Source organism: Myotis brandtii, unplaced genomic scaffold (genome assembly GCF_000412655.1).
Source record: "Myotis brandtii unplaced genomic scaffold, ASM41265v1 scaffold120, whole genome shotgun sequence".
Lineage (NCBI taxonomy): Eukaryota > Metazoa > Chordata > Mammalia > Chiroptera > Vespertilionidae > Myotis > Myotis brandtii.
This window is the reverse complement of record NW_005354174.1, coordinates 2434821-2448792: the sequence shown is the minus strand read 5'-3', so window position 1 is coordinate 2448792 and position 13972 is coordinate 2434821. Positions and strand designations below refer to the sequence as shown.

The window sequence follows — 13972 nt, the reverse complement described above, 5'->3', positions numbered from 1 at the left end:
CCGCAACCTCCCCATCGACCCTGCCTTGAGTGTGACAGGGGGCGGTGCCCCAACCCCCCAATCGGCCCTGCTCTGAGCCTGACCAGGGGCTGCACTTAGGGATTGGGCCTGCCCTCTGCCACCCGGAAGCAGGCCTAAGCCAGCAGGGCGGTATCTCCCGAGGGGTCCCAGACTGCGAGAGGGCACAGGCCGGGCTGGGGGACCCCCCCTCCCCCCGCCCCCCGAGTGCACAAATTTTTGTGCACCGGGCCTCTAGTAATAATAATAAACAATGACTGAGCATTTACTAGTCAGGCACTGCACTAGATGTTTGTACATGATTATCTCATTTAATCCTCACCACAGGTCCTCTCAGTTTGGACCCATTATGCAGATAAGGAAATGAAGCCTGGAGTAACATGCCTAAAGTTTTATACCCACAACGTGGTAGCCATGCTTACTCCACGTTGTGGATTGAAGGTTTGTGTCCCCCAAGGTAATGATATTAGGAAGTGAGGCCTTTGGGAGGTGATTAGGTCATGAGGGTGGAGCCCTCAAGAATAGGATTACTGCCCTCATAAAAGAGGCCCATAAAAGTGCCTTTACCTGTCCTGACACAGAGAAAAGACACCACCTGTGAACCAGAAAGTGCATTTTCACCAGACATCCAATCTGCCATCACCTTAACCTGGACTTCACAGCCTCCAGAACTGTGAGAAACAAATACTGACTCTTATAGGCTACCCGTCCCATGCTATTTTTGTCAAAGAAGCCCAAACAGGCTAAGACACTATAGATCAGCGGTTCTCAACCTGTGGGTCGAGACCCCTTTGGGGTTCGCACGACCCTTTCACAGGGGTCGCCTAAGACCATCGGAAAACACATATATAATTACATATTGTTTTGTGATTAATCACTATGCTTTAATTATGTTCAATTTGTAACAATGAAAATACATCCTGCATATCAGATATTTACACAACAATTCATAACGGTAGCAAAATTACAGTTATGAAGTAGCAACGAAAATAATTTTATGGTTGGGGGTCACCACAACATGAGGAACTGTATTAAAGGGTCGCGGCATTAGGAAGGTTGAGAACCACTGCTATAGATCCTGCCTTGAGTTTTAAATTATATTATCTGCCTAAGGTTAGGAAGGTTTGTAGATTGATCTTTTACTTACTTTGAAGCAAACATATTCCATGCTTTGCCCACAATCATATCAAGTGGTTTTACTAAGAATTGGCTGTTGCTGACCAATGCTGCAGACTTCTCATATTTGTTAAAGGCTCGTTGGGTTTTCCACATATTGAAAGCATTATCAGGTTCTAACCAGGAAGTATAGAGGGCTGGATCTTTAAATCCCCCTAGAGTAAAACAACATAAGCCATTGTTCACATTGTAAATCATTAATTTTGAAAACAAATTAATAAAGGAATATTTCCTTATCCACTTAACCAAATATCTTTTGTTTTGCCTTTTAAAACTAGCCTTATATTTAAAAAGTAAATTTTTAAAAAATTAAAAATAAAACTAGCTTTACATTGCTTTTGATAAATGATTTGTACTCATCATAACAGAGAGAGAGAGAACTATTAATGTGAGAGATACACATTGATCAGTTGCCTCCTTCACATGCCCCAACCAGGGATGGGGACCAAGCCTGCAACCGAGGTATGTGCCCTTGACCGGAATTGAACCCAGGATCCTTCAGTCCGCTGGCCAACACTCTATCCACTGAGTCAAACCAGTTGGGGTGAAATGTTCTCTTTTTAATTGCTACTAGTTATTTATCTAAGGGGTATTACAAGAACTAGATTATTTGGTGTTCTTTATATCACAGCTAGAAGCAGCCAATTGGACACTGCTGAAACCATCAAATAAGGATAATATGAATCTAGAGACATGCCATAGAAACACAAAAATAACAAGAGATTGCTCTTTCAACTTCCTGAAAATTTTGTAACAAAACGCTTGGCACAGAGACCACTAGCTGTCCCACAAGACTGTTCTCTCTTTTTAGTAACAAAACCCCCAAATTTTAACTGTGCTCATGGTGACCCTTGCAGCGAGGTGTGGCATGTGGTTCAGCCCCAGTCAAATGGATATAAACACCAGTGTGGTGTGCAACTCTAGGAGGAGGAGGTGTGCCCTTCTTTGCTCCTTTCTATGTGAGTTGGTGGCCGAACTCTAACAGATGTCTTGGACTAAAAGGAAGAAGCCATAAGGTAAAGACAATAGAACAACCAGATTCAGGAAGAAAGAATTAAATTTGTATCTTGTTTAAACCGCCCCTATTTTGGTGTTCAGTCCATCTACTGATAAAATGGTTTCATTTTGCTATAAAAACACATAATTATTATTTTCCTTTCTCTAAGAATAAATTCAGGGATAAATTTATTTTTAAACCATGTGTACCATATGCATGTGCAAAAAGCACATCTTAATTTTCACCTTAACCCCTGCTCACCCAGATCCGCACTGTGCACCTCTTTCCCACGAAGGATGACCAAGTTAGCAAGAGACGTGTTAAAGTGAAGGTTCTTGTTGACAGACATTTTACCCAGAGTAGGAGCTCCTGATAAAGGAGGCCGTACCTGCCAATCAATACCTACCAAAAGAAAAAAAAAAAAAAAACAAAAGCAGGAGATTTTATGAATGGCTTTGAACAGGAAGAGAAAAGTGTGTTACAGACTTTATATACTTTACATAAATTTTTATTTGATAACTAAAAGTTTTTTTCTGCTGAGAGAGGGTGGTAGCCAGCCTCCAAGATGAACCCCAATGACTCTTGCCTCCTGGAATTCAGGTCCTTGTGTGGTTCCTTCCCACATGGGATAGGGCTGACCTTAATCACCAAAAGGGTGGTGCAGAAATGATGGTGTGTGACTCCAAAGCCAGGTCATAAAACACACTGTAACTTCCACCTGGCTCCATCTTGGATCACTCATTCCTCCTGCTGCTAGGACATGTGGAAACAGATATACTGCTGATGGCAATATTAGCGGGGTCAGTCTTTATGTAGAGCAGTCTGATAACAAATGAAGAGTTTTAAAACTGTATTCTTCAACCTTGTTAGTGATGTATATATATTTATTCATATATGTATATACATGAATATTTATATGTCCAAAGCTCTATTATAGAATTGTACACCTGAAACTTAGATAAATTTTATTAACCAATATCACCCCGATAAATTCAATTTTTTAAAAAAGCTCTATCTATACCTGTGAAAAAAAATGTTAACACCCTAAAGTCCCTCATAGAAAAATGACTAAGCAAATTGTCGTTTATTGACCTGAGCTCAGCACAGCACACCTTACATTACCCTTAGGGACACAGTGTTCCTTGCGATGTTAACAGGTTTTGCCTGAAAAACAGGTATATACTGTGGCCCAAAAAATTCGGGAAGCATTACTTTAAGATGTGAACTATCCACTTATCTCCAAACCTCAGGCACTATAATCTAAAATCCCTAAGGAATTACAATTAGATGTAGAAGAAATCCACTTCCATAGTATTGAAACCTAAATTATTGTGATTTGTGGTAAAATATACACTACAAAGATAATACTTAGTAGTCATTTCCAGTTAAACATGACAGATTGAATAAACAAGTTTACTGCCACTCTCTCCCCAAATCTCACTAACAAGACAATACAAGGATTTTTTTTTTTAAGGCATAAGAAAGAAAAGGCAGAGGAGATCATGGCAGTGAAATGTTGGAAGCTGGAAAGCAAATGAAGGAGTGGTTACTAATTTAGCAACCAGGGAAAGCTGAAACTCCTGCGCCCAGTGGAGGTCCTGGAGGCGGGCCAGGCACTTCCAAAAGAGGAAGAAACAGGGGGATTAGTTAAAAACCTGGCTGAGAAGCACTGAGAGCCCCAGACCCTTCCCACTCCCTGCAGCAGGGGGAGTGCACCCCTCCATTAGGAAGGGCTAAGCCACTGAGGCTCTGGCCTGAGGGACACTATTGCTGGGCCACTGTTTCAGGCTCTGAAGATATAGCAGGAAACAAAATAGATTTTTTAAAAACCTTTATGTTCTACTAAGATAAACCAAAAGGTCCACATTAAGGAATTTCAAAATGTTGAAGACAGAGAAAATCCTAAAAGATTCAAGAGAGACCAAAACAGGATTAGGAATCAGATCCACTTCTCAACAGTAGCACTGGACGCTGGAAGATGATAGAGTAATGCATTCAAAATACTGATTAAAAATGATTCCCAACCTCGAATCCTGTACCTAACCAAACTATCAATGTCATGAAAGGGCAGAATAATGATATTACATGGCTTAACTATGAGTATTTCAAACATTGATAACTGATCTAATCCAAAAGTGTGTGTGTGTGTGTGTGTGTGTGTGTGTGTGTGTGTGTGTAGAGGCGTGTAAAAAGGTTCTATCCTCAATGTTTACATTAGGGAGCCAATTGATAATATCTAAACATGTAAAATAAAACAAGTAACAGTATAAGCAAGATATTTCAAAATATGGAGGCAAATTCCAGAAGCAGCAGCTAAAAACATTGAAAGTAAGGCATCAGCAGGGCAGTGGGGGAGGTGTAGGACAGGGCACTGCTCTTTTCCTCATTATAAATTCATGCAGGCAATTACTTGGCTTTTAAAAAAAGGTTGAGTTATAATATACATACACTGCAATGTATGTAAACAAAATCGTAAATATTTTATGTTTATAATACAAATCTGTAAATATTAAAATGGATTTAAGTATACACTTAAATGAGTTTTAACTACTTGTGTTTTTTTTTAATTTTGTTAATATATATTTTTGTTGATTTCAGAGAGGAAGGAAGAGGGAGATAGAAACATCAATGATGAGAGAGAATCATCGATTGGCTGCCTCCTGCACGCCCCCTACTGGGGATCGAGCCTGCAACCTGGGCATGTGGCCTTGACCAGAATCCAAATGACCCTTCAGTCCACAGGCTGATGCTCTATCCATTGAGTCAAACTGGCTAGGGCTTAATTACTTGTTTTTAAAAACTCTGTTCATATATTACTTTAATAAAAATAAAATGTAAATAAAAATAAATTCACAGTTATCTGAAATTATTTTGGGAAATGACACTGTGGGATGATTAGGAAGCCCTCCCGGGATATCCTGGTGAGTCAGGCCCCTCCCTGGCCAGAAGAAGGGGCCATTATTTTTTAACTGGCCCAAGCCAGTTTATATTGAGAACTCCAGTACAGGCATTCTTCCCAGCTTGTGGGCTACATATTTTTAAAATACCCTTTACCTTCTTCCATTTTTGCATTAGAAATGAGCATCTGTCTCAAATGCTTGAGGAGGCCAGCCCAAGTAAACGTGCTGTATGCCAGGGAGTGCTCAGACATTTGGGGAATGTTACGAACACCCAGCATCTTGAATTCAGGATGGGGAACTAAATTCTCCATTAAGTCTCCTGTAAAGAAAAAAAAAAATCTTAACTAAAATTTAATTCTGCATTGTTCCAGTTGGTCTATACACAACCACAATTTGATGGTCTTTGAGTATTTTCTCCTCCAAGCCAGAATTGCTTAAATTTTTAAATGTAAATAAACTTTCAGAGACAGTCTATTAAAGACTATGTATTTGCTTCATTTGGGCACCAATTTTAGCATGAGTGAGAAATAACACTTTGCCAAAAAAGAAACAAAGAGTTTAGAAACCAAGTAACTGTTTATATGAATGAAATATTTAGCTAACAGAGTAAGCCTCAGAGTTAATATGCTTTTATTGTCTTTCTGTATTCACTAAATATTCCTTTAGAAATTTTCCGAGTTCTCTAATTTATTTTATCTAGTTAAATGATAATCAGAGCTGTGAGAAACAAATTTATGTTGTTTACATGCCACCCAGCCTATGAGTTATAGCAGCCTGAGTGGACTAAGACAGACTAATCTATGGACGTCCTGCCTTCTCAATCTATCAGTCTTCCCCTTTCTTTTTCTAAGCTTATTTTTTTGTTTTGTTTTGTTTTGTTTTTTTGTTAATCCTCACCTGATTCACCTGATGATATTTTTCCATTGACTTTTAGAGAGAGTGGAAGGGAGAGAGAGAGACAGAGAGTGAGAAAAAAAAATTGATGTGAGAGAGACATATCAATTGGTTGCCTTTGCACACACCCCGACCAGGGCAAGGGATTGAGCCTACAACTGAGATACATGTCCTTGACCAGAATCAAACCCGGGACCCTTCAGTCCAAGGGCTGAGGCTCTATCCACTGAGCCAAACCAACGAGGGCAGTGTTCCCTTTTCTTCACCTCCCTCCTTATCTAGCTCCTTGCCCTTCTGTCTCTTCATCAAATCTTTCTGGTGAAAAAATCCAATCTTGGGTCAGCCCCGTGCATCTCACTCTCTGTGCCCGTCAGAGTATAGCTAGAGAAAGTCACCCCAGATGGCAGACTGGGACCCCTCGGAATTCACAATCCCCAGTTGCTTTGTTGAGAAGGTGATGTCTCTTCAAACACTTGAGCAGAACTATGTGGGTATCTGAGGTCTTTAGTGGACTTATGTTTTAAAAATTGAGCAATTGAGGAATTGAGAAAGAAACAAAATTGGAGGAAAGCTAAAGGACCTGTTTTAGACACAGTGTGTTTGGAATGTCCATGAAATGTGTACATAGAGATGTCAGGAAGGCTGCTCAATATAGAAATCTGGAGCTCAGGGAATTGGTTAGAGTTGGAGATAAACTGGCAGGTTGGAAAAGACAAGTGGTATTTAAAGCCGTGGAACTAGGGAGAGGATCCAAGACTAGCATTTAGAGCCTGAAAAACGGAGGAAAAAGGGGAATAAAAGGAGTAGTCATGGAGACAGGAGAAAAATCAGTAGAGAGGCTGTCACAAAAGGCAAAGAGGAAGAATGCAGACAGATGACAGAGATGGCACCTACAGGTCTGAGCACACTGATAAGATGTGAGGACGGTGGGAGAAATCAGTGATATGAACTGAAGAAGAGGTGGCAGGAGAGGAAGACAGGGGAAAAATGATAAATCCATTCAGAACATGCTAAATTTGAATAAGCAGAAGGTAACTAAGAAAACTGGGATAGGGAAAAACTATTTGAGAAAGAGATTAGGGTGGGGCAAGGGAGGGGGGATATAGATTACAGAGTCATTTGCATCTAGATGATTTGAACTGATAAGGCACTATTTGCCAAATAAGCTGGAATAAAAAATGCTGGGTTTATTTTTATTTTTATTGATTTCAGAGAGGGAGAGAGAGATAGAAACATCAATGATGAGAGAGAATCATTGATTGGCTGCCTCCTATACGCCCCACACTGATTGAGCTCGCAACCCAGGCATGTGCCCTGACCGGGAATCATTTCTAACCGTGACCTCCTGGTTTATAGGTCGATACTCAACCACTGAGCCACTCCGGCCAGGTGGTGGGTCTTTCTGGAGTGATAAAAATGATGGTTGTACAACTTTGTGGATATGCTAAAAAAACACTGACTTGTACGCTTTAAATGTGTGAATTGTATGGTATGTGAATTATACCTCAAAGTTTTTCTGAGAAAGAAAGAGAGAGAGAATACTTAAGAATAGTCCACGGGCATCCACCACTCTTGAGAGAAATGGAGTAACTTTCCCAAACATTTCGGTAAGACAGTTCAGAGAGCTAAGCAGCTCCTTAGGAAGGCTTTTGAGATGAGGGAGACCGAGTGTATCTGGCAGAGGAGAGGAGCCAAGGAAGAGTAATTTCGAGGCTCTCAGAACTTAAGACTTTCCTATCAATAACATACAGGAGGACAAATACCTAGTGGATTTCTTCTGTAGTGAGACGAGCCTTCCTCAGAATAAGTAGGCTGGAACACACTTCCCAGCTGATGGGCGAGGACTTGATTTATATCTCTGAAGGAGATCTGCTTGATATTCATCAGTTTTGCACAGATCTTATGAAGAGCATCATTCTCATGAACAAGGAGGGCGTCTGAAGATCGGTACAAGTGAGAAAGAGTCAAAATGGAGTTGTAATTCTGAACAATAACCTGGAGAGGAGAAGGTCAGAAGTAAGAAAAGCAGGAGAGAATAGTGGTTAAGAGGGTGGATTCTCAGGGCATCCTGCCTGGGATCAAGTCCTGGCTCTATCACTTTCTGGCTATATGACCTTGTACAAGTTGTTTAATCTCTCTGTGCCTCAGTTTCCTCTCTGTAAAGTGGGAATAATAATTATACCAGCCTCCTAGAGTTTTAAAGGTTGATGATAGAATGCATGTAAATCACTAGAACAGTGCCCTGTATACAGTAAAGATTCAATGGATGGCAAGCGTTACTATCACACTTTCTTCCTACAGTGACTTCTCTCACCTCCATGTTATGATTTCTCAAGGTCTCTGCTTTATATACTGTAGACAGTGGGACTAACTCAGGAATGGGTCCCTGAGAGAAAATGTACAATTGTCTTCTTCGGAATTTTTAGAGATCAGGACACCTCATCTGTTTGCAAAAGTTTGAGCAAAGTTAAATGAATTGTTCACGCAAGTACCATATTGTATAGTCACTCCTGAAGCAGTAACTTAACATTTCCAAAGAAAGGGTCAGATCTATCTTTTGCCTACATGTATTGCAACTGCAGCAGGATTGAAATATAAAAATTTCAGTGAATGTGTTCTTACCTCACCAGTTCCATAAGGCCATATAATGTGATTCATTTTCAAGGAGTTGGAATACTGATCTTGTAAATTCCGTGTAATGAAGGCTCCTAGCCCAGAGCCTGTGCCTCCAGCCATACTCATTATGATGAAAAAACCACTCAAGGAGTCACATTTCTCTACTTCCTTCTGGATTAGGTTCATTATAGATTCTTCATGTCTGGGTCCATGAACAGAGTAACTATGCAATGCAAAAGGAACAAATACAAACACCTTACAGTTTAACCAGAGATATGCAACACAGAGAGAAAGGTATAGGACAGAGAAGGCTTTTTAACCCCATGAACATGAACTAACTCTCATGAAAGGCACAAAATGTAAAATACACAAGTTAAACATACTTAACAGGAGAGTAGGAATGCTAGGACAGTGAACTGACTAGGTACAGAAAATTCTCTGTTACAGGCCATTCCTTTAGCTGGAGATTCCAATTACCAGATAGTTCTGTAAGGTTATAGTACAACATAATATTCAATACTCATAACAATACTCCTAAAGCAGTGGTTCTCAAACTTTTTTGCACATTACAATCACCTAAGGAAGCTTTGAAAAATCCCAATATCTGGGCTTCTTCCCATTCCAATTGAATCAGAATTTTTTTTTAAATATATTTTATTGATTTTCTACAGAGAGGAAGGGAGAGAGATAGAGAGTTAGAAACATCGATGAGAGAGAAACATCGATCAGCTGCCTCCTGCACATCTCCTACAGGGGATGTGCCCGCAACCCAGGTACATGCCCTTGACCGGAATCGAACCTGGGACCTTTCAGTCCGCAGGCCGACGCTCTATCCACTGAGCCAAACCGGTTTCGGCTGAATCAGAATTTTTGAATTAAGCGTAGGCACTGGAATTTCCCAGAGAACCCCAGGAAATACTACTGCCTCATTGTATTCCCCATTAGCTGGAATACCTGCAAGATAAATATATTATATTGATAATAAGTTAGTTGGCAGAATGACAGTGAAGAAGTGGAAAACCCTGCTGCAAGAGGTCCACAGTTTCATCATTACCTGGACCTGAAGCACAGACATATGTGAGATAGAATGAGAGTTTCTTCTGGGTGAAGTCATACCCTAAATTTTAAAATAGTAATTTTAAGATTATGTGCACAGTATATCAACCGTGCAGATGTAACTACACTCTCTACTAATCGCCTATGTAGCTGTATCTAAACTGAAAAATCATGATGAATTATTCTTACCCATATGCCCAGTTGTTTCCAGAACCTTGTTTTTGACAGAAGCATGAACGCTGGCCATATTTCCATCGGCCAGACTGGGCAGCCTTTGATAGTGTTTGATTGATAACTTTAGGTTCCATGTCAACAAGTACAGCCCGGGCAATTGGAACTAGAGATGAGGGGGCGGAATAAAAGAATAATATTTCATATGTCGTATTTAGGCTAACACAGAGTATAAACTTCTAAGTCTCCCCCACCACACACAAAAAATCCGAAGTTGGAGGATAGAAAGATTGGTCATACTGCTCAGAAATCAAGGTGGGCAGCAGCAGGTATATGCAGATGGTTCATAATGTCTAGCATTCAGCTAAGCAGGATGAATCAGTGTGAGTTACAGTGATCACTGGGTCAGGTCTACAAACATCTGTTGAGTGCTTACCATGTGCCATTTACTGGGAACAAAGAGATGAAGGCAACACCAATCCAGCCCTAGAAGGGCTAGTTGGAGAGATGAAACACTTAATCACTGTATCATGTGATGACCCACGACAAATCCACACTAACTGAGTAGTATATCCGGAGGTACAAAATACCATGAACACAACAAGCAGTTTAGGATTGTTGAAGCAGATGATGGAGGAGGGAGTAGAAGAAGTGATGGATGGAGATGGAAAGGAGGCAGGGCTCAGATTTTGGAAGTCCTTGTGTACAATGTTAAAAGCTTGAAATGATCTTTTAGGCAATGTGAAACCACTGAAAATGTTCAAGCAGGGGAGGAATAATCAGATGTCTTTTTTTAAAAAAAGATATTTTTATTAATTTCAGAGAGGAAGGGAGAGGGAGTGAGAGAGAAACATCAATGATGAGAGAGAATCATTGATTGGCTGCCTCCTGCACGGCCCCTACTGGGGATTGAGCCCACAACCCGGGCATGTGCCCTTGACTGGAATTGAACCTGGGACCCTTCAGTCCGTAGGCCGACACTCTATCCACTGAGCCAAACCAGCTAGAGACAGATGTCTTTTGAATACAGCAGTGTGGAGGATAGATGTGATAGACACAGGAGTTTAGGCAGGGAAACTGAGAGTGTCTTGAAACAGTCCATGTGAGAGAGGACAAGAGTCAGAACTAAGGTAATGACAGTGAACATGGAAAAGGCAGAAGAGTTTCAAGAGATATGTAGGAGGCAAATCAAGCAGATCTTTTTTGAATATGTTTTGATTTATTTCAGAGAGAGGAAGGGAGAGGGAGAGATAGAAACATCCATCAGCTGCTTCCTACACACGTCCCCCTCCCAACCCCGCCTACTGGGGATGGAGCCCAAAATCCAAGCATGTGCCCTGACCTGGAATTGAACCATGACTTCGACACTCAACCACTGAGACACACTGGCTGGGCTAAATTAAGCAGATCTTGATGTCTGATGGTATGTGGGCAATAAGAGCCCAAGTTTTAAAGGAAAGATAATAATGATGCTGGTTATGGAGATGCTGACTTTGAAGTACACATGGGAGATGCAGGTGGAGACGTCCACTAATCATTGCCTGGAAGTGAGGCTAGGCTAGAGATTTGAGAGTCATTTGTGTAAAAGATGTCACAAATTACAAGAGAAACTGAAATTGCCCAGAGAGAACTATACAAGTGAGGACAGAGGAGCACCTGAGATACAACCATTGGAGAAGAAAGGTTCAGATTCTAAGAAGGAGGTTTAAGGAGGGAGTTTTAGAGTTAGTTACCAAATCCAGTAAAGAATTAAGTAAATTAAGAAAATAAAACAGCCACTGGATTTGGTAATTAGGCTATCACTGGGAACTCTTCTTAGAGCAGCGTCAGTGGTGTAGGGCAGAAGCAAGATTATAGCTGGTTAAAGTGGGTAATCCTTTGAGACTCTTAGCTGAGAAGGTAAAGAGGTAATAAAGAAGACAAAAGTTATAGTCAAGAGATAAGTTTTGTTGTTTTTAAATTGGCAAGATCTGAGCATGCTCTTGTGCTGAGGGGGAAGATGCCACCATAATGGCAAAGGTTGTTCACACAGAAACAAAGGATCAAGCACAAAGTCATTCCCTAATAAGATGGGAAGGGATGACATTCAGACATGATGTGGATGGCCTGGCCTTGAAGTGGCTGGTTATGTCAGAGTAAAGGAGAGGACTGTGAACCACACATACCTCCATTTTCCTCCTCACTGAAGAATCTTTCTTTGCAAGATGCTTGATATGCCTCATTCTCTCTTTTAGAGCAGAGTCCATGGGGACAGTGTGAATCACTAAATAGAGCATCAAATACTTCAAAACCAATCTGATTGCCACACTGACCAAGTTGCACTGTTATTATTGACATGCTGAGAAACAAACTAGGCCTATTTCCTCAAAAAAGTGAGCAACCTGTAATAGAAAAATATAAGCTTTGAGAACCACTACATTATCAACAAATAAAGAACAAATAAAATGCCATGTGTGTTAATATACATCAATAAAATACATAATTTAAAAATGCCATATGCATATATGGTGTTATAGATGAAATAGCTATGTCGTCTAAGGAACCAATCATTTAAGGAAGTTGTTCTTTTTCTCTACGTGGTTTTGGAATTTACTGTACCCAAATCTATTCATACACAGCTCAAGTTTCCAAAGTCTGATTTGTATTCCCTAAGGGCCTATGCATGTATTTAAAACAAAACAAAACAAAAATGCATGCTGGTTGAAGGAATTAATAGTATACACTTCCCACCACAGGGACACATAGAATGCAGAAGTTAAGTCAACAATTGTACATTTATTAATTAACATTAATTTTCTCTCTTCTAAATAATGACTTTCTCTCTCTCTCCACCAATCACCTTTCTGGCCTGGTAACTACAGTAACACTAATAAGAAAGACTGTGTTTAGCTCAGGTAGGACAGCAAGGAAGACCAAGCTTGGAAAAATTGGACCAGATGAAATATTACAGCAAGTCTTCACTATTTTTTAACAATGAAAAGAGACAATTTTTATTTTTATTGTTTTGTAAATACCTCAGACCAGGTCTGTGCAGCACTGGAAAGGCAGTGACTTGTGAGCCATACTCTGTACTCATAATTTCCTTTTTTCTTTTCTTTTTTAAAAAAAATATAGTTTTATTGATTTCAGAGAGGAAGGGAGAGGGAGAGATAGAAACATCAATGATGAGAATCACTTATCAGCTGCCTCCTGCACGCCCCCTACTGGGGATCGAGCCCGCAACCCGGGCATGTGCCCCTGACTGGAATCGAACCTGGGACCCTTCAGTCTGCAGGTCGAGGCTCTATCCACGCAGCCAAACCAGCTAGGGCTGTACTCATAATTTTCAAACTACCTTGCAAACTAGGTACCATTACTCTCATTTTATAGATAAGGAAACTGAGGCTCTGAAAGGTTATGTGACTTTCCCATGCCCACTTAAGTAATAAATAGCAAAGCCAAGACTCTCCCTTTCCCCACTAATCCTAGGAGTTCCCCCATTCACCCCACTCACTGACAGCCCTAGGACCAGCCGTTTCTGTCCTGTTCAAACTTCAGAGGGCCATTATGCGCATGCTCACTTTCAACACCCAAAAAAACGGGACAACGAATGCGCATGTTCCACAAACGAAGAGTTTTGTTGTATTTTTTTTTCTTTTCCTATTCAGAAAGGTTAATTACGCATGTTCAATTTCAATTTATCTACTTCAAACACGGTACGCATGCTCACTGTTGATCAAATGCTTGAGCTGACATTGCGCATGATCCAGCTTCCACGAGCGGCTTCGGCTGGGCTTCTGCGCATGTGTTTGCCAGTACCTCACTCCTGGCGATAGTTGTACGCATGTGCATTGCCCACAGTCGGCTTCACAGAACCTTGTGCGCATGCTCTCGCGCTGAACTTGAAGAGCCAGTCTAAGGCCTAAGCGCAGACGCACTGAGCTCAAGCAGCCAGTGATGGCGGCAGCGGCGGTGGTGTCTGCGGCGAGTCCGGGCCCATGAGGCGACGACGGAGGCGGGACGGCTTCTACCCAGCGCCGGACTTCCGAGACAGGGAAGCTGAGGACATGGCAGGAGTGTTTGACATAGACCTGGACCAGCCAGAGGACGCGGGCTCTGAGGATGAGCTGGAGGAGGGGGTGAGGCCCGTGGTCCCGGGGGGGCC

General features: G+C 41.2%; 2 protein-coding genes across 9 annotated transcripts in view; one reads left to right on the top strand and one right to left on the bottom strand.

Moving 5' to 3' along the window:
- TUBD1 (tubulin, delta 1) overlaps positions 1-13602 on the bottom strand; it is a 16495-nt gene extending 2893 nt beyond the window's left edge. The window contains exons 1-8 of one of the 3 annotated variants that reach the window (XM_005858571.2): positions 13538-13602; positions 11994-12209; positions 9847-9994; positions 8608-8824; positions 7749-7980; positions 5246-5410; positions 2453-2593; positions 1166-1349 (exon numbers count right to left, since the gene is read on the bottom strand). In XM_005858571.2, the coding sequence (XP_005858633.1) occupies positions 1166-1349; positions 2453-2593; positions 5246-5410; positions 7749-7980; positions 8608-8824; positions 9847-9994; positions 11994-12165 (1259 nt within the window). In that variant the 5' untranslated portion in view covers positions 12166-12209; positions 13538-13602. The other 2 variants (XM_005858569.2, XM_005858570.2) reach the window with 2 other exon arrangements.
- A 73-nt stretch (positions 13603-13675) lies between these two features.
- Positions 13676-13972, top strand: part of RPS6KB1 (ribosomal protein S6 kinase, 70kDa, polypeptide 1) — a 37348-nt gene continuing 37051 nt past the window's right edge. For 3 of the 6 annotated variants that reach the window (XM_005858564.2, XM_014531754.1, XM_014531750.1), the window contains exon 1: positions 13676-13946. In XM_005858564.2, coding sequence (XP_005858626.1) covers positions 13806-13946 — 141 coding nt within the window. In that variant the 5' untranslated portion in view covers positions 13676-13805. The remainder of the gene's footprint in view (positions 13947-13972) is intronic. The other 3 variants (XM_005858567.2, XM_014531740.1, XM_014531728.1) reach the window with 1 other exon arrangement.